Consider the following 22,164-nt stretch of genomic DNA (forward strand, 5'->3'; position numbering starts at 1 on the left):
TTGTTAAATACAAATCCACTTAATGAAAATAACATTGATATTATTAACACTAACCATTCTTTGAACAATAATAACAACAATATTAGTATTTCTGATATGAATTCGAATCGCATTCGTTTCCTTAGCAGTAATTCTAAGACTAGTAACTCAGTTTATCAATATAATATTAAAACGGGTTCTGATGTCTTTTTTTACATAGGTAGTTCTTCATCTCAGTTGTCCAAAAGATTATCTAACCATTACTCTACATTTAGACATATCAATAAACGCAACAATACTGGGCTTAGTAGATTAATTCGGTCTCTTAAGGAACTTAATAAATAATTTGATTTGAAATGGAATATTCTATCTAGATCCTTTCCATATGATAAAGGAAAATCCCTTTGTCCGCTCTGTAACAAAGAAAAGTCTCTTATTCTGTTCTCGGAGAATTCTCTTGTAAACACGTTTAAAGAATGCGTTTATCGTTGCAAACATTGGAAAAAATATACCTTTAGTTCCTATAAGTAATTTCTACCAATCTATAAAATTCAACTTTTATCTGTCTTCTTACATTTCACTTCCATTACATATATCTATTTACACACATTTAAGCTTTATTTCCACTGTAACGAAGAAAAGTAACTCATTCTGTTCTCGGAGAATTCTCTTGTAAACACGTTTAAAATGCGTTTATACACAACAGATATATGATAATCATCGAATGGGAAATTCTGGAAGAGCTAATACCTAATTTCGGCATTGAGTGTTTTACAAATGCCAGAACTGGACGCCATGTTATTGTACAATTGGTACCGTCCAGCCCATCTAATCAGTTTAAGGTTCACAGGTCCACAGCTCTTCAATGCCCTTCCAAAGAATTTAAGAACCCTATACAATGTGGACGTAGATGTCTTCAAAAAGGAATTGAACATTTTACTCTCCGCTATACGGGATCAACAAACGACCCGGCATGGGGTACAGATGAGAACAGGAGTGTCAACTTCCTCATACACCAAATATTACATATATACATACATACACACACATACACACACACACACACACACACACACACACATATATATATATATATATACATATATATACATATACATATATATATATATATACATACATATATATATATATACACACACACACGCACATACATACATACATACATACGTACATACATACATATAGATATACATATATATATATATACACACACACGCGCACAAAGACACACATACATATATACATACATTTATATATATATGTGTGTGTGTGTGTGTGTGTGTGTGTGTGTTTGTGTGTGTGTGTTTATTTGTATGCTTTAAATATTAGTTTGTGTGTGCTGTTAAGTATTATATCTGCAGGTTGCGTAATGAAACAATGTTAAGTGAAATGTTGAATGACAAACATAATGTTATTAGGTTCTAAACTAAAATTGTAGCTGAAAATAGATATAAAAAGGCAATACTAAAATTCTACTGATTTCTCTTTGTCGATGTTTTTTGAAAGAAAATCATGTTTCTAAAACTTTTATGATTTCAGCACATAATAAAGCATGACTTCTACTATAGACCCAAGGCCTGAAATTTGAGGGTAAGAGGCTGAGTCGATTACATCGACCCCAGTGCGTAAATGATACTTAATTTATCGACCCCGAAAGGATGAAAAGCAAAGTCAACCCCGGCGGCATTTGAACTCAGAACGTGATGACAGGCGAAATACTGCTAAGTGTTTTGCCCGGCGTGCTAACGATTCTGCCAGCTCGCCGCCTTAAGATGTTATACTAATACTTCATTATGGGACTCACATGTGCTTTATAGAGTGTCAGCAACTGTTGACAATTTTCTAGCCCCGAAGAAAAGAAACAGTGCTTGAGATGCTGTCCTAGCTGTGTTAAGTATATACTTTCGCTTGGAGAATTCCTCAATGATAGTGAGGTCTAGTATTTTGAGCGAGCATGAGGGCTTTAGCTTCTTTGTTCCTTGATACTAGTTCTTGTGTTGCCTTAACTGCTTTTCATTTATAGGTATTTCATGTTGATATAATTTCCTTTGTATAAAACCCGAATCTGTGATGATTATAGGTTTATCATCACTTGACTTAAACTGTTTGTTTCTTTCCTTCCAGCCTTCTACATATTCTCTAGCTAAGGTTTTCTGCTTCATTGCATGTATTTGGCCTCTTACCAAATAGTTTTCATACTGTTTTGAAATAAGAAAAACCTTCAGTGTTAGCTTTCAGTGCTACACATCTCAGTCAATGCAGACGCTTTATTTAATCTATTCTTATTCTGCTCAGTTATTTCAAATGTTCCCTATTTAGGGACTTTCTTTTCTCATCGTTTTCGTAAGCGTTCCGTCAACTCATTTCCAGCTTAGTTTGTAGATTTTTTTTTACAATTTCTGTCGTAATTACTCCTTCCTCCTCAAAACTGTTTATTACTTCAGATTTTTTGTGTTTGCTGGTTTCTTTGAAAACTGGAAACTGTTCTTTTGTTTGTTTTGTTTTTTCTTTCGTATTTTGGAATATTTTCTATTAGTTCCCATTGTGTTAGCCTCTGTATTTTTGTTAAATATAACTCAGATTTTTGGTGGTGTTTTCTAAAAGTTTTCAATATTTATCTTGTTTTTCTATCTAGTTCTACTAATTTACTTAGCGAGTGTTCGGTTGAAAATATTATAACTGCTTATTACACTGAAGCAGGTAGATTATTGGTGCTTATTAACCATTTTGCTGTTAACACTGAATAAGTCACAATCCGTTCTAAAGCGTCTGTCTGTAACATAATACATTCATTTGTGTGTGTGTGTGTGTGTGTGTGTGTTTGTGTGTGTATGTGCGTATTGAACCTACTTCATCCAACTGATCTCTCTTCTACTGTCCATATAAAACTTGTAAACAAACACAGCTGTTTATGACTGTGCAGCGTACTTGATCCACTTTAATTAGTTTGCATACGCAGTAGTAGCTCAGATCTTTAGATTCACAATATATATATATATATATACATGTATATACGTATATATAAATACATTACATATATATAATATACATGTATACGTACACATCTACATATATATACATTTAGGTGTGTATTAAAGAATGTACTGAGTATCCCTTTTTCTATTACCAGTATTGCTTGTATATGAACTCGCATGTGTATCTCTTGTATGTGTGTATAGATTGTGTTTGCTTGTGTATATATTTATACTTCAAGCGCATTATTCTTTATGCGAATGTCTGTGCGTGAGTATCTGCGTATTTATTTGTACACTAATGTGCCTACCTAATTAGGTGTGATTTCTCTCTCTTTATATATATATATATATATATATATATATATATATATATATATACCAAATGGGTCAAGAACGCAAAACATTCAAATAAACGATACAAAAAACAAGGACGGGTCATTCGAAGCCTCTAATCTTCAGTCAAGATCCGGATCATCCTCGCAATTTCGGCTGATTAATCTTGAGATTGCTCCGATCTGGCCAGCCCCAAGAAAAAACTAGGCTACGAGCATTAGATTTCTTGGAAAAAGATCGAATGTATACGAAACAAGGACAGAAAAACGGACGATGTTACACGAATATAAATACAAAAAACAACAACAATAATAATAATAATAATAATAATAATAATAATAATAATAATAATAATATATAATAATAATAATAATAATAATAATAATAATAATATAATAATAATAATAATAATAATAATAATAACAAGACAAAACAACAGGCGTCTTTCGACGTTAGACGAGTGAACTTAGCTGGCGTATTTGAAAAATAATGCCTTTCGGCATATATATATATATATATATATATTATATATATATATATATATTATATTTGAAAAATAATGCCTTTCGGCATATATATATATATATATATCTACAAATATATATATATACATATATGTGTGTGTGTCTGTGTGTATATATATATATTCATCTATTTAAGGGAGATGACAAATATCTTGTAGAGTTACTTCCCTTACACTTTATAATATATATGGGTGTGTATATGTGTATATATATGTATATGTATCTCTTAAAGGGAGGTTACTAAAAATATCTTCTAGAGTTACTTCCTTCACACTCCATATATATATATATATATATATGTTTTTGTATATTAATTCAGAGTGATTACTTGATAAGTGTAAGCACCTGTATATGTCAGCTTGTTGCAGAGGTGAGAGGGTATATGCATCAAATGAAATAAAAAAACAGAACACAAAGGCTGTCGCGGTACACGTGTTTCGAGCTTTATAAAACAACCTGTTCTTACATCAATGTATAATCGACATAACAGATGGTTTTGAAGCTCTCTTCAGCCACATGCAATTGCTATACCAAAGACTTACATCACATTATGCAAAATCCGAAAAGGTACATTTGGTATTATCTATAATGGTAGGTATATTGAGTTTCACAGAGAAATTATGTTTATAAATCTTCATAATCAAATAGGTGTGTAGGGTATCATTGGATTTCGAAAATCCGTCCATACTGTATCATCAGTCAACATAGAGTGAATGTTGACTAGATTCGAGTGGGTTCATTCCTCTTGTAAGGGAAGTAAGTAAGGAGAAGTGAAGGTGGAGAAAAGGAAGTAATAGAGAAAAGAAATAGGGAGAGTATGGAGAGGAAAGAACAGAGAGAAGAAAGAGAGAAAATTGGGAAGAATAACCCAATAAGATACATAATTTATTAACGATGAAACAATTGTATAGAGTTAATCTATTTTTTCGTCATCTTTCCTTTGTCCTGCTCGCTTACATTCTTGGCGTGCTGAATTAATCCTTGAGAACAATTCCTTGGTGGCGGATTCCCCTTGCGGATCTATATCTAGCGTTAGAGCGTACACATAGTGGATTCTCTCATTGTTTTGTATTAATAATTTTTACTGTATTCCAGTCTTTTATACGCTAGGACACTTGGTGTTTAAACTGATGTTATTAATTAATATTCAGTTTTTTCACCCTTATTTTGACTTTAATTATAAATTAATATGTTCTCAAACCGGCAGTAAATTACTTATGTAGCATTTATATCCGACGATTTAGCGCGCCAGAATGAGGGCATTTGAATGTAACTGTGAATATAATCGGCTGTACCGTTCGTCTCTGTTCAACCTCGTGTGGATTTTGCCGTTCGGTTCGACAAATTATATTCTGATGTACTCTACTGACGATTCGAAAATACTTATGTAAGTAAAATTACATAATTTATTAACGATGAAACAATTGTATAGAGCTAATCTATTTTTTCGTTATTTTTCATTTGTCCTGCTCGCTTACATTCTTGGCGCGCTGAATTAATCCTTGAGAACAATTCCTTGGTGGCAGATTCCCCTTGCAGGTCTATATCTAGCGTTAGAGCGTCCACATAGTGGATTCTCTCTTATTGTTTTATATATATATATATATGCTTACGGCCATATCACGTTGAAAGCACCGGTTCTCGTCTGATCACCGAAGTTAAGCAACGTCAAGCCTAGTCAGTACTTAGATGGGTGACCGCTTGGGAAACCTAGGTGCAGTAAGCATAGCAGTGGAGGCGCAATGGCCTAGTGGTTAGAGCAGCGGACTCGCGGTCGCAGGATCGCGGTTTCGATTCCCAGACCGGGCGTTGTGTGTGTTTATTGAGCGAAAACACCTAAAAGCTCCACGATGCTCCAGCAGGGGATGGTGGTGATCCCTGCTGTACTCTTTCACCACTCTTTCTTCTGTTGGCCTGCTAGCTTAGCCAGCGGGGTGGCGTCATTCGAAGGCTAAAACAATGCGACGCATTGTGACCAGCGATGTGTAACAACATCTGATGGTCTGGTCGGTCACGTGATCACGTGATATATATATATATATATATATATAATATATATACACACACATACGAGTGGTGTATGAAAAGTTTTGAGCCTAACCTAAAAACGGGGCTGCTAGATAGCTGAACAATTTTTTCTGGTAAGTATAGTCTTTCCGGAGTATTCTTTATCATTTTCATGATTCTTATATTTCTATATTTTGTTGTTGCAGATTTCTGAATAAACAAGTGTCGAGGTTAAAAAGAAAATGAAGAAAACTGAGTATCGTGCTATCACAAAGTACCTTCATATGAAAGGCATGACTCCATCAGAAATCCATGAAGATATAGTGAGAACCTTAACAGGCAATGCTTCTTCATATGCAACAGTCACATGCTAGGTAAATGAATACAAGCGTGACAGGGAGAGTGTGGAAATGATCCCAGACCAGGGAGACCTCCAACTGCGACCACCAAGGAAACCTTGATCTTGCTCTTGGTATGATAATACAAGATCGCTGAATAGCATGTTTTCAGATAGCCGAAAGACTGGGCATCTCAATTGAAAGAGCAAACAACATTGTGACAAAAGAACTTGGGTTCTCAAAGGTTTCCGCAAGGATGGTCCGTCGCCTTTTGACTTCTGAACAGAAACGCATCAGGTGCAATTTTGCCCACGAGCAATCTGGAACTGTCTGATTTCATTATGATATTCATGAAAACATTCGAACATCAAAACATATTTTACCACCGGTAAGACTGTAAAGAAAGGGAAAAGAATAAAGAGATCTAAATAACAGTGGTACATATGTATGAGTAAAATTTTGTGAGAGTAGGAGCCGAGGTAGAACTATAACTCTTTGCTCTAAAATTTTATAATTGCGTGAAAAATCAAAATATAATTGGACATCGATAATATTGATTGAGTTAATTAATAATGTAATCCAACAACAGCCAACGCAACGAAGACCTTTCAATATGATTCAGAAATTTTTCACAGTCATATTTTTTTTTGTATTAAACTTTGATTTTCTGCCGAGCTTTGCACGGGCTGCCACATAATAAATGACGCCATTTTAAAATACAATGTCAGACTATGTAAGTCCATCAATCTTGATAATTTAATTCCTTCTACAAGAACTTGATGTCATCATGACTAAATTCAAAAAGTATAAGTGCTAAAAAGCAAAAAAAAACAACAACAAAAAAACACGAAAATAACATGCTAAAATCATGTAAATGCCGCATCGTGTTGCTCTGCGCAACCTGTCAGTTCACTGGTTTTTGAAACGACTTTGCATTTATTGATTGTAATATGAGTGTTCTATCATTAGATATCCCAGAAAAAGTACATTTTTTAAGGATTAATGTGATGAATCCTTAATAAGCGACATACACTTTTTTAGCATACAGATGGCTCTTTCGTCCAAAAACTAAATTTACACGGGATATTTTAATCGTAATGTCATCCGACTATTATATGATGCAAAGAAATATGAATGCAGATTGTTTTCGCTTTTAATATATCTTACAGCAGCAGCAAGTTTTCGTCTTCATGAACCCAATTAAGGAACAAATGTCAAGTATGGAGTCTGGCAAGTAAAACCTGCTGGGTCACATCGCGTCAGCGATCGCCTGAAAGCATGGCTATCACAAGTTTAACTAGTTTACAATCTTCTATACCCTCTGAGTACGCGCACACACACACATGCACACTCACACACACATGCACACATTTATGTATTAATACAAATCTATTTATCGATATTTAAATGTTTCTCTAAACCTAAAATTTTCCTCTTATAAACCTTACCACAAGCTCAACGAGATACTTTCCTGCATACTCAACCTGTCATATCATCCCCCATAGTGTTCAAAAAGCTTATAACCATCAGCAACAGAATATTTAACCTATCTTATTTTTAACAATGCCCAAGCCAATATAGACTTCAGTAATGAATTAATTTACAACCCCTCTAGTTATAGTACAAACAACAAAAATAGATCTCAAAGTAGACTTAGGGGAACAATTTGGTTCACCCCACCTTTTCCTTTAATGTTAAAACTAACGTAGATTAAAAAAAGTTCCTATCTCTCAGGACAAACATTTTCCGCTATATCAAAGGTACAGAAAAATATTCAACAGGCGCTCAGTCAAATTATCATATAGCTACTGCTCCAATAGGAAGAGCCTACTCGCAGATATAACTGTCGAGACCCAATAAATTGTCCACTCGACCAGGGGCGCATGATTAAATCCATCATATATGAAGCAGATGTTACTGCAAGCTAGATGATTAATATAACCGATAAGAAAAGATACATCAGTCTGTGTGAAGGCGATTTCAAAAATCGCTATACTAACCTCATATCTTCCTTTCGACACAGGGACAAAAGTAAAGCCACTAAGTTGGCTAGCTATGTATGGAGTTTGAAGTATAACGCCACATAACATACAATCAAGCAGAAAATAGTTGAAAAGTCCACGCCATATATCAATGGATAAAAAACATGTAAGTCATGCGTAGCTGAAAGAGCACAGATTTTTCAGATCTAAGAACTGCTAAATTACAGATCTGAAGTTTTCGGTGGATGTAAACATATGAATAGGTTCCTGTTAGAGAATTGGAAAATACCACCCTCTCCGATTTGAGCAGCTGTACTGCTGACTCTAGCCCTCTTTCCATTCAACCATATGACTTTACGGTCAAAGGGGACATAACTTTAATTCTTCCCCTGTTTTCTTTTTTCGTTTTTGTTTTCAACTTTCCACCTGTTACATCTACTTTCTTCTCGTCTTTTCTTGTCTTTTCTTTTATTCTATCGTCCTGTTATAGCTTGTTATGTCACGTAGGCAGAGCCTGAGGTTTGTATGAAGGCACCAGGAAGCAACTATAGCCACGCCTATTGTCTGCGCTGCTACATTCCCTCTAATTTTATATATGTTAACCATTTCTAAGCTTTGCCTATTTAGCAGTACATGTTTCTATGAACAGATCGAATAAGACCGAAAGATGTTAGTTGCTTTTGTCACTTTCTCTTTCTTTGAGGATAACATCCATCTATGTGCATATTGATTTTAATTCCTCCAAATTTAACCTGGTTGATATTATTGAAAATATTATTTTTATTGTTAAATTTCAAACACTGTAATAGAGGGAATTTAGTCAAGAAACCTCTTGAATATTCTCAGCACATCGAAGTTTTTCGACGCGCTATATTTAATGTGTGAGTATCTGTATTTAGTCTGCAGAAAGCATCCCTGAGTTGTGTTCCCTCAGCCATATTTTCGAGTTGAATATATGCATTATCTAAAAGAAAAATGTTTAGACAAGGTAGCATAGTTCTAGGCATGTCTATGTACACATAAGGGCCCACTCACGTACACATGGGTGTACATACATACACGCCCACACACATACACACACTCACATATATGGTCACTCAGATACAACATAATGTGCACGTATATATGCACATATAGGCGTGCTCACATGCACACATTCTTACATAGATACATACATGCATGCATACACATCTATGTACTTACATACTTTACTTATTTACTTAAATCGTAACAATCCGGAGCAGGCTCATTAAGTAAGATATTATTCTTTGCAACAAGGAGCAAAATCATGCGGCAGTCTATTTGTGTATATATATATACATATATATATATATATATATATATATATATATATATATATATATATATATATATATATATATATAGTGGGACTGAACCCGGAACCATGTGGCTGGTTAGCAAGCTACTTACCACACAGCCACTCCTGCGCCTATATATATATATCTCTCTTTACTCTTTACTCTTTTACTTGTTTCAGTCATTTGACTGCGGCTATGCTGGAGCACCGCCTTTAGCCGAACAAATCGACCCCGGGACTTATTCTTTGTAAGCCCAGTACTTATTCTATCGGTCTCTTTTGCCGAACCGCTAAGTGAATGGGACGTAAACACACCAGCATCGGTTGTCAAGCAATGCTAGAGGGACAAACACAGACACACAAACATACACACACATACATATATATATATATATACGACAGGCTTCTTTCAGTATCCGTCTACCAAATCCACTCACAAGGCACTAGTCGGCCCGAGGCTATAGCAGAAGATACTATGGTATATTCTTTTAAGGATGTAGTAGACTACAGTATAAAGCTCGTCCACCTTCAGATTTCATCCTGTGCTAACCATTAATAGTATTATACATACTTTCAGGTTTGCGTTTTCAGTTATACATGCATGCATACATACATACATACATACATACATACATACATACATACATACATACATACATACATACATACATACACACATGCATACATACATACATACATACATATTTACATACATACATACATACATACACACATACATACATACATACAAACACACATGCATACATACATGCATACATACATGCATACATAATACATACATACATGATGCACACATGCATACATACATACATACACATTTACATACATACATACACACATGCATACATACATACATACACACGTGCATACATACATACACACATGCATACATACATACACACTACATACATACATACATATACATACATACATACATACATGCATATATATACACATGCATATATGGGTACAGGACGTCACCAACGGTACAAATAACATGAAATACGTGAACAATGAGATAGAATGGAAAGCAAGACAAGTTAACACAGAGAAAGGACCCTTCATCAGTTGGCTGCTATCTGCTACTCATTTCGAGTATTCAACGACAATATAAGTTTTCAAAGACAGTTGCTCCCATTGATTCTAAAATAAAATTTTGGGTTTATGGAGGGTCAAAGTTGGGAACAGAAAATGATAGGGGAAACATACAAGGATACCGAACGAAAAACATAGAGGGTCGTTAGACCAGAACGAGAGGAAAATAGTGAACGCTGGGAGAAACATCTTTTTGTAAAGAGGAAACATCGAAGAGAGAGAGAGAGAGAAACACGTCCGTTCATTTCAACGTTCGTGCAGGAAAAGAAAGATGGACGATGGTCATGAGTGAGCAATGAGAGAGAGAGAAAGAGGGAGAGAGAGAGAGATAGAAAACGGTGAAGGAAGGAGTGGGAGAAAAAGGGATTAGAGAAGGATGGATGAAGAAAATAGTATAGAATAGAGAGTGGCATCAAAACGGTGAAGATAATCTTACATGGAAATGGATGCGTCGCGTTCAATTAAATAATAAATTATATATATATGTGTGCGCGTGTGTGTGTGCGTGTGCGTGTGTGCGTGTGTGCGTGTGTGTGTGTTTGTGTGTGTATACATATACATATGTATATATGGGTAAGGACGTCACCAACGTCATACATGTATATAAGGAGAAGTCTATGCAGTAACAGTTCATAGTAGTAAAGTTTATTTGCCAACTGTTGAAAAGTGGTTTCCTCCCTTTGGTGTGATGTATGACTGACGTTGTGCTGTCGTTGCTGCTTTTTTGCGTTAGTAGCCACAATAGTTTCACAAGACAGCAACTAGAATTGTCGACTCTCAACTCTTCGACTCTCCACCCTCTCTTGACGACCGGTTACTGGTCTATCTATTTTTACGGGGAGAGGTATATAGTTTCACTATGGAATGGAAGCACTCCGTCGGTTACGACGACGAGGGTTCCAGTTGATCCGAATCAACGGAACAGCCTGCTCGTGAAATTAACGTGTAAGTGGCTGAGCACTCTACAGACACGTGTACCCTTAACGTAGGTCTCGGGGATATTCAGCGTGACACAGAGAGTGACAAGGCCGGCCCTTTGAAATACAAGTACAACAGAAACAGGAAGTAAGAGTGAGAGAAAGTTGCGGTGAAAGAGTACAGCAGGGATCACCACTATCCCCTGCCGGAGCCGCGTGGAGCTTTAGGTGTTTTCGCTCAATAAACACTCACAACGTCCGGTCTGGGAATCGAAACCGCGATCCTATGACCGCGAGTCCGCTGCCCTAACCACTGGGCCATTGCGCCTCCACACAGTTTCACTATAGAACACCAACACATCGTGGCAGTCCTGCATAGGACTATGTTATTACTTTTTATCCCCAGGAAAACATCTTTTCCAGCTGGTTATCGACACATGATATATGTTCGAGACATACTATAAGTAAGGGGGCTTACTACTCCATCCATCCTAGCCATTAGCAGTACCAGCAGACCAATGGTTTCTGTGTAATCTCCTGTCTCCGGTGCTGCAGAACCGCCTGGCTAGAGACAGCAGCCACCTGACCTAACTCATAGTATATACTTATCGAAATGCCTGATAGTTTTAAATCACCGAATGATTACTGTCTAGTAACAGTACCGTGCAGTAAAATTTATTTGCTAACATAACGTAGCAGTCCTGCATAGGACTATGTTACTACATCTTAACCCTAAGAAAACATCTTATCGATTTATGATCTGTGTTCGAGACACAGTGTAAGTGAGGGAGTTTACTACTCCCTCTAGCCGTTAGCAGTACAAGCAGACCAATAGTTTCGAGGTAATTTTCCGTCTTCGTTGCTGGACAACCGCTTGGCTAGACCCAGCGGTCAGCCGATCTTACCCAAAATCTCATTCAGAGATTTAAAACTAGTTGTTTTTCTCCTTACGAGATCAGTGACTTTCAGTAACTTCGATAAGTATATACTGTGAGTAAGGTCGAGTGGCTGCTGTCTCTAGACAATTGTTGTCCAGCACCGAAGATGCGAAATTACCCAGAAACCATTGGTCTGCTGGTACTGCTAACGGCTAGAAGGGTGTAGTAAGCCACCTTACTTACAGTATGTCTTGGACACAGATCATGTATCGATAACCAGCTAGAAAAGATGCTTTCCTGGGGTTAAAAAGTAGTAATATAGTCCTATGCAGGACTGCCACGTTATGTTGGCAAATAAACTTAACTATATATATATATACCGGAGTAAACACATAAATGTGAAACAAGGTGGAAAAAATTTTAACTATATATATACATATATATATATATCTATATATATATATATATATCTATATATATATATATAGATATATATATATATATATATATAAAAGCAACAGAAATTCAACAAAAGCTGTTACTCGGAGTTTCACGTTCCCGTTCGTCGGACAGTTTTGTTGAATTTCTGCTGCTTTTAAAAAACATATATATATATATATATATATATATATATATATATATATATATATATATATATATATATTTAAAATTTACAGAAAGCAAAAGATGAAGATAGGTGAAGGAACGACAAGCAGGTTTATTAGTTTAACGCTCGGCAATAATGGAAAAGTCTTAGACGTTTCGAGCCTACGCTTTTCGACAGAAGGGATTATGAGGAAAAATTTCAAAGAATAAAAAAAATAAAAAACAGTGAGAGAAAAATGTGTAGGGATTAACTGTTCATACCCCTGTCACAAAAGATTAAAAAATATTATTAATATGATGATATGAAGTATATAAATGTTAATATATATTATTAAAATATGTTTTTAACATTCATTATAGATCAGTTCTTTTTCAGCTTTGTCAAGTCTGTTGTTTGAAGCGGGTACTTTATACAGGATACATTGAAATTTTCCATACTTCGAAGGTCTGATGCTAAAAGTGCTGCAGAAATTTCGACTGTGACAAAATATAGCACATTCCAGTTGAGATCTGACAGTACAAGAGGTGAATGACTGTATCATCTTCGTACGAGTAGATTTGCAGTATTTCCCTTTAATTGAGAAAAAAGCAATTAGAGAAATTAAGACAAGAAATTAAAGAGAGAAACGTAATTAAAAAGTTTTCTTTCTTAATATACAACACATTCATAAATGCACACACACTCACAAACATTTAGTCGTCACTAATTGTGACTGTATGTACCACAAGTACATATATTGCTAAAAAAAAAAAGAGTTGAACTATGTATAGCTACGTAAAAGTACATTTATATAGACTGACGGGTAGATAACTGCCCCATGGACTGCACAGTTTTATCCTACTGGGAATTATCATCAGTGTGCCTTCATTGCCTATATGGAACAGCTTATTCTCCCTGTCAGTATATGTATACATACATATATACATACATACATATATACTATCTATCTATCTATCTATCTATCTATCTATCTATCTATCTATCTATCTATCTATCTATCTATCTATCTATCTATCTATGTATGTATGTATGTATGTATGTATGTATGTATGTATGTATGTATGTATGTATGTATGTATCTATCTATCTATCTATCTATCTATATATATATAAAAATTTAAAGTAAACAGTAAATGGAGAAATATTGATCAACAACAATTGACTTACATCAATTATTATTTTTTTTAATTCAATACAAATAGACTGTATCCCATCTAACAGCTGTTTCTGTTTCCAGTGTTATATGGTATTACCATTGATATTCTAAAAATAATATTCATCATATCAGGTAATAAATCCGATCTGGAACATGGAGTTTCATCTGAGTGAAGAAAAATAAATATATAAAAGAAAAGAAAAGAAGAGTCTCGAGGGGAAAGGAAAGGTTTAATATGTTTAAATCATACCATTGTGCTACTTTGTTTTATTATTTATCCACCCTATTACCTCCATAGAAAAATTAACCCACCAATTACTATTTTAAGTTTAGTCGTTTACTCAACGTCCAAAAACTACACACAAGCACAATGGTATGATTTGAACATAATAAGCCTTTCCTTGTCCTCTCGAGGCTCTTCCCTTCTTTTCTTTTCTTTTCTTTTCTTTTATGTAAATATTTTTCTTCACTCTGATGAAAGTCCATGTTCTAGATCGGATTTATTACCTGATATGATGAATATTATTTTTAGAATATCAATGGTAATACCATATAACACTGGAAACAGAAACAGCTGTTAGATGGGATACAGTCTATTTGTATTAAATTAAGAAAATAATAATTGATGTAAGTAAATTGTTGTTGATCAATATTTCTCCATTTTCTGTTTATTTTAAATTTAATTCCTGATAAACTCATGCTTATCTTAGTCATTACCTGTAATCTATGAGCATAATATACTTGCATATGTATGTCAGGATTAACATAGATAATTATACTGGTAGTATAACGGATACTTTTATCCTTAGACGGTTATTCCAACCTCTAACTCTACTAACCTACATATATATATATATATATATATATATATATATATATATATATATAATATATATATATATATACACAGAGGTTGGACAAAATAATGGAAATACCTAGCATCATAGCGGGGGGAAGCACTCCGTCGGTTACGACGATGAGGGTTCCGGTTGATCCGAATCAACGGAACAGCCTGCTCGTGAAATTAACGTGTAAGTGGCTGAGCACTCCACAGACACGTGTACCCTTAACGTAGTTCTCGGGGATATTCAGCGTGACACAGAGAGTGACAAGGCCGGCCCTTTGAAATACAGGTACAACAGAAACAGGAAGTAAGAGTGAGAGAAAGTTGTGGTGAAAGAGTACAGCAGGGATCACCACCATCCCCTGCCGGAGCCTCGTGGAGCTTTAGGTGTTTTCGCTCAATAAACACTCACAACGCCCGGTCTGAGAATCGAAACCGCGATCCTATGACTGCGAGTCCGCTGCCCTAACCACTGGGCCATTGCGCCTCCACTAGCATCATAGCATCAACATTTTGAAATATCTACAAAACCGTCAAAAGCTTGTTTATTTTTATGTTTTTTTGATTTATTATCAGTGTTGCTTAATATTTTTTGCTAAAATTGCTGTTTCTTTTCAGATATAATCAGAAAAAGGTAATTAAAATCTCTTAAAATGACAGATCTATCGGACTTTCAAAGAGATCAAATTGTTGGTGCTCATATGGCAGGTGCTAGCGTAACGAAAACAGCTGGAATGTTTGGTGTTTCAAGAAGTACTGTCTCGAAAGTAATGACAGCCTTTGAGAAAGAGGAAAAAACCTCCTCATCGAAACAAAAGTCCGGAAGAAAACCAAAATTTTAAGATAGGAAGCGTCGAACTCTGATGCGAATTGTTTGAAAGGATCACAAAAGTACAGCTTCCAAAATTACTGTAGAGCTTAATGACCACCTCGAGAACCCAGTTTCCACAGAAACTGTTTGCCGGGAGCTGCACAAAGCCGGATTTCATGGGAGGGCTGCAATCGGAAAGCAACTGCCTTCAAAAACAAACGTTGTAAAGCGTTTAGAGTGGAGTAAAAACCTACAGAATTAATGGCTAGAGGAGTGGAAGAATGTTATTTTTTCGGACAAGTCATCCTTTAGCTTATTTCCGACCACCGGCCGAGTATACGTGTGAAGACAGCCAAAAGAAGCATTTGACCCAGACTGCCTTCTTCCAACTGTTAAACATGGAGGAGGATCTGTAATGATCGGTGGTGGGGCTATATCTTGGAAATCCGCCGGCCCAGTGGTTTCCCTTCATGGCAGAATTAATAGTGAAAACTATTTAAGCATTTTATCTGATTAAATCCATCCTATGGTTGCAGAACTGTTTCCAGAGAGAAACGCAATCTTTCAGGATGATAATGCACCAATTCACACAGCTAAAGTTGTTACTGAATGGCATGAGGAATATTCTAGTGAAGTTGAATATCTTATCTAGCCACCACAGTGCCCAGATCTCAATATTATTGAACATTTATGGTGCATTTTAGAAAAACAAGTAAGGAGTCGATCTCCTCCACCATGATCACTACAAGAACTGGAGACTGTTTTAGCTGAAGAATGGACAAAAATTCCTTTGGAAACAATTCAAACTTTGTACGAGTCCGTACCTCGTAGAATTCAAGCTGTAATTACAGCCAAAGGTGGTCCTACTTCATATTAAAATAAATTTGTTTGAAATTTTAAGGCGTTTCCATTATTTTGTCCAACCCCTGTGTGTGTGTGTGGTGTGTGTGTGTGTGGTGTGTGTGTGTGTTGTGTGTGTGTGTGTGTTGTGTGTGTGTGTGTGTGTGTGTATGTGTATGTATGTATGTATGTATGTATGTATGTATGAATGTATGTATGTATGTATGTATGTATGTATGTATGCATGTATGTATGTATGTACGTATGTATGAATGTTTACTATATATATTTATGGTTTATTTAGCGAAATGCTAAATCGTAGAGTATAAAATTAATGAGAGCAGCTCAGTGCAATATAAACTGTATAGGCAATGTTGTGCCGTATAGGCATTAATTGTGACTGTTTGTACTACAAGCACATATGATGCTAGAAACAAGAGTAAAACCACTTACAGTTGCGTAAAAGCACATTTGACAGAGAGAATTAACTATTGAGCAAGCAGGGATATTTAGTCATTACATCCAATGTCACAGTTGACTAGAATAAGGAAATTCTGATAAATCGGAACACTGCCTAGAGCAGAACTCTTGCAGAGATTCTAGCTTTTGGAGCTACCTCTCTGAGCCGATTTTTAGTTATAAAAGCACCACATCTGAGGCACCTAAGGTAGAGCGCCAGAGCTGTGTGACAGAGCACACACAGCATTAAAAGTTGCTACACATATTGCTGGGAGAGCACACTGAAAAAATGACCTGGCTGAACAGATGACTTGTTGACTTGACTACTGATCGTCAACTGATTGCCCTGTCTGTCTCTAACAGTCACACGAAGAAAAACAACACCTCAACTCTCCACAATTTGGTCGTTCGTCGTAACGATATCTTCTCTTGTAAACGAAGAAAATAAATACCTCCTTAATTGAAAATCTCTCAACCAAGTTTTTGTCTTTATCATTTCGACATCTTATTTACAGTTCCATATTGGCAATGGAGGCACACTTTTGACAATTCTCACTAGGATGAAACTGTGCAGCCCAGTGATCTGGCTTTGCTTCTCTCGTGGGGCAATTATCAATCCTGTCAGTATATATAAATGTACTTCCTTGCACCTCTCTCTCTCTCTCTTCTCTCTCTCTCTCTTCTCTCTCTCTCTCTCTCTCTATATATATATATATATATATATATATATATATATATATATATATACATACATACAAATAAATGAAAGAATGGTATCGGTTAACTGTCCGACGAACGGGAACGTGAAACTCCGAGTAACAGCTTTTGTTGAATTTCTGTTGCTTTTAAATATATATATATATATATATTATATATATATATATAGTTAAAATTTTTTCCACCTTGTTTCACATTTATGTGTTTACTCCGGTATATATATATATATATATATATATATATATATATTATATATAGTTAAGTTTATTTGCCAACATAACGTGGAAGTCCTGCATAGGACTATATTACTACTTTTTAACCCCAGGAAAGCATCTTTTCTAGCTGGTTATCGATACATGATCTGTGTCCAAGACATACTGTAAGTAAGGTGGCTTACTACACCCTTCTAGCCGTTAGCAGTACCAGCAGACCAATGGTTTCTGGGTTATTTCGCATCTTCGGTGCTGGACAACAATTGTCTAGAGACACCAGCCACTCGACCTTACTCACAGTATATACTTATCGAAATTACTGAAAGTCACTGATCTCGTAAGAAGAAAAACAACTAGTTTTAAATCTCTGAATGAGATTTTGGGTAAGATCGGCTGACCGCTGTGTCAGGTATCGGTTAACCGAATTATCCATAATAAGATAATTCATTCAACTACTTAATTATTCTATATATATATATATATATATATATATATATAATATATATATATATATATATATTATATATATATATATATATATATAATATATATTTAGGGGAAAAGTAAAAAGATACAAGGAAAATGCATACTAGGTATAAAAGTAATGACTTAAAAAAAAAAGAAACAATGATATATACATACAAATAAATGATTTGAGGTGGAATTAAGAAGTATAAAAATCAGTATTATGAGTCATTATTGAAAGTCATACCGGTTTCGCCATAGCTAGTCACTGACTTTGAATCAACACTGATTTCCGAACGGTGATGGGTCTAATAGTACCTGAGTGAAAAGATTGCATGCAGGGGCGAGGGATTAGCAGTTCTGAACGTGATGCAATTAAGTTAGGCATGATTACTAGAATTTGAAGGGTATATGGGATGTATGAGGATAAGTGGGATTATTGGTATTAGTAAGGTTAGTAGTGCCTTGTATTAAGTTGTGTTTTCATGTTAAGTTGTGGTCAATATTTATTAATGAAAGTTGCCTCTTTATTCAGTCTTTGCTGCACTGACGTGTTCTCGGAACATTGATAAAAATGGAAAATTAGCAAGTTTGGTTTAAGGTTCCTAGCAAATCTATGTGTTCACTGACCTGTATCTGTCTATACTGTGGGAAACCAGGAGCCTTAAACTAAACTTCCTAATTTTCCCTTTTTATCAATGTTCCCAGAATACCTCAGTGCAGCAAAGGCTGAATAACGAAGCAATTTACATTAATAAATATCAACCACAACTGAACTAGTGAGAATTTTCCTTGTTTCTTTTTACTTGTCCCCTATTCATACCACGTGCGGTCTTTTTTTCTTTGAAACCTGTTTCTATTATATATATATATATATACATCTAATATAGGATAAAATGTTTCGAAAAAAATTCTATCAATGGCCACCTTATTAAAAAATACTTATAAATGTTAAATTTATAAACAACTTATAAACAAGGACAAAAGTGTTTGCTTCTTCCATGGGTATAAGTAAGTATTTCATTTTATCGCCGACGAGGAGACAATTCTTATGAATTAACTCTGAAATTAGGACCGATACGATAATAACGGAATTTTTTAGAAATTTCTGTCGGCTTACTTCGAGACGCGTGCTAATTGTGATAAATTGACGATTTGTCTATTTTCGGCATATTTGACATTAGAATTTTTTTCTTTTGCCCTTGTTTATAAGTTGTATATATATATATATATATATATATAATATATATATATATACATACATACATGCATACATATATACACATACATACATTATATATTTATGTGCTTTCTGTTGGGATTAACTTTATATATATATATATATTATATATATATATATTTGTTGTGCAGATATTTTATGTGAATCGTGTGATGAAACAGATATTGTGTATTTAAGAATTTAAGAATGGTCATTTTGTCAGTTTAGCCAATAAAATCACACGCACTATATATTTGGTGTTACTTTGCTTCAGTGTTACGAGATTATATATATATATATATATATATATATATATATATATATATATATATATATATATATATATATATATATATATATATATATTAGTTTTTTTGAGAAAAATGTATTTTGTAACTTTTACGTAGTTTAATTCTTCGAATTTTAACCAATCGTATTCTCTGTTTTGACCTCAATTCATTTCTGCCATGTTATTCGTCCTTATCCATGTCTTCTGTCTTCAAAAGCTTCGCGCATGTTTATTTCAATGTCATCCATGACTTACGGAACGATTACCTGTGTGTGTGTGTTTTTGTTGTGTATGTGTGTGCGTGTGTGTGTTTGTGTTATTGTTGTGTATGTGTGTGCGTGTGTGTGCTTGTTGTGTGTGTGTTATTGTTGTGTATGTGTTTGTTGTGTGTGTGTGTGTTTGTTGTGTATGTGTGCGTGTGTTGTGTATCTCTTAAATCGATGAATTTCGTCGCCCAATAAAAATATTAACGATATCAAAGTTCAAAAAATATCGTTAATATTTTTATTGGGCGACGAAATTCATCTATTTAAGAGATACACAACACACGCACACATACACAACAAAAAACACACACACACACATACACAACAAAAAGACACACACACACATACACAACAAACACACACATACACAACAATAACACACACACACACATATCAAACACACACACACACACATACACAACAATAACACACACACACACAACAAAAACAACAAAAACACACATACACAACAATAACACACACACGCACACAACAAACACACACACGCACACACATACACAACAAAAACACACACACACAGGTAATCGTTCCGTAAGTCAGGAATGACATTGAAATAAACATGCGAGAAGCTTTTGAAGACAGAAGACAGAAGACATGGATAAGGACGAATAACACGGCAGAAATGAATTGAGGTCAAAACAGAGAATGCGATTGGTTAAAATTCGAAGAATTAAACTACGTAAAAGATTACAAAATACATTTTTCTCAAAAAAAATAATTGAAATTAATGTTTTCTTTTGACACATTCTACCTGTATACGAAGTTTCAAATTATTTAGTTAAGTAGAAAATTCTGTCCATCTTTTAGAAAAGATTCAAAGAGGAAATTCTGTCCATCTTTTAGAAAAGATCCAAAGACACTCACCAAGCTGCCTTGCAGTGGTACTGAAACCAAAATCATGTGGTTGGGAAACAAACTTCTTACCAGACAACCACACCTAAGCTTACATACGTATGAATATAACTATCACTCTAAATGAAAAATGGCAAATTTCTAATCTGTAGATACTTTGAGAAAATGTTCTCTTCATACAATATTTTGCTAATGAAGTGTAATTACGAAATTGAGGTACTGTGAATGTGAAATTGAGGTGTTGTGAATGTGAAAAGATTTTCTGAACTATCCGTATGTGAATGACGTGTATAATGATGACGATGTTTTAGCTCCGTAAAATTTTTGTTTCAAATAAACGTTATTTATTGTATTGTGGAAATTTAAAAAATCAATGTGTTACTATGTTTACGAGATTATTTTTTATGTGTGCTGTGTTATCAGACATATAAGCAGATAGTCCAGTCATGGCCATTCCATCTTTTATATAGTTATAGTATGTCCATATTATACAATTTAGCTATCGATTTTAAGACAGTCGGCTATGATTTCAAGCTGTGATTTGTGATTTAGGCAGTGCCGTCTTAAAGTATTGATGCATGGGACAGTTGCTCGGGGCCACCACATGTCTTATGGGCCCAGTTATGATCTACATATATATGTGGCTTGCTGTCAATAAATACTGTAGAGTCTTATGCAATAATTACTGGGGCACATAATGCTACTAAGATGGTGGCACCACCAAAAGTCTTAGGGGGCCAATTATGACTTAAGAATGTATGTGGTTTGCTGTGAATAAATACTGTAGGGCCTTATGCACTGATTTCTGGGGCCCATGATACTATTAAGAAGGCGGAACAAACTATAAGTCTTAGGGGCCCAATTATGATCTATGTATGTATGTGGCTTGGCGTCAGTAAATACTGTAGGGCTCTGTGCACTGATTTTCTCTGGGGCCTATAATGCTGCTGAGGCCATGGATTTCGGTACTATTTTCGAGGCTTGCATTTTAAGTGGTTGATATGTTGTTACTCATGAA

The 22,164-nt window shown here is 35.0% G+C and overlaps 1 protein-coding gene and 1 non-coding gene across 2 annotated transcripts in view; one reads left to right on the forward strand and one right to left on the reverse strand.

Moving 5' to 3' along the window:
- The first annotated feature begins 5,439 nt into the window (after nt 1-5,439).
- Nucleotides 5,440-5,558, forward strand: LOC115215316. The gene has a single exon (XR_003881989.1). It is a non-coding gene; the product is annotated as a 5S ribosomal RNA (ribosomal RNA).
- Nucleotides 5,559-13,338: 7,780 nt separating this feature from the next.
- LOC118764398 (fucolectin-6-like) overlaps nt 13,339-22,164 on the reverse strand; it is an 11,657-nt gene continuing 2,831 nt past the window's right edge. The window contains exon 4 of the mRNA XM_036505172.1: nt 13,339-13,565. Coding sequence (XP_036361065.1) covers nt 13,339-13,565 — 227 coding nt within the window. The remainder of the gene's footprint in view (nt 13,566-22,164) is intronic.

This window comes from Octopus sinensis, linkage group LG8 (assembly GCF_006345805.1).
Source record: "Octopus sinensis linkage group LG8, ASM634580v1, whole genome shotgun sequence".
NCBI lineage: Eukaryota > Metazoa > Mollusca > Cephalopoda > Octopoda > Octopodidae > Octopus > Octopus sinensis.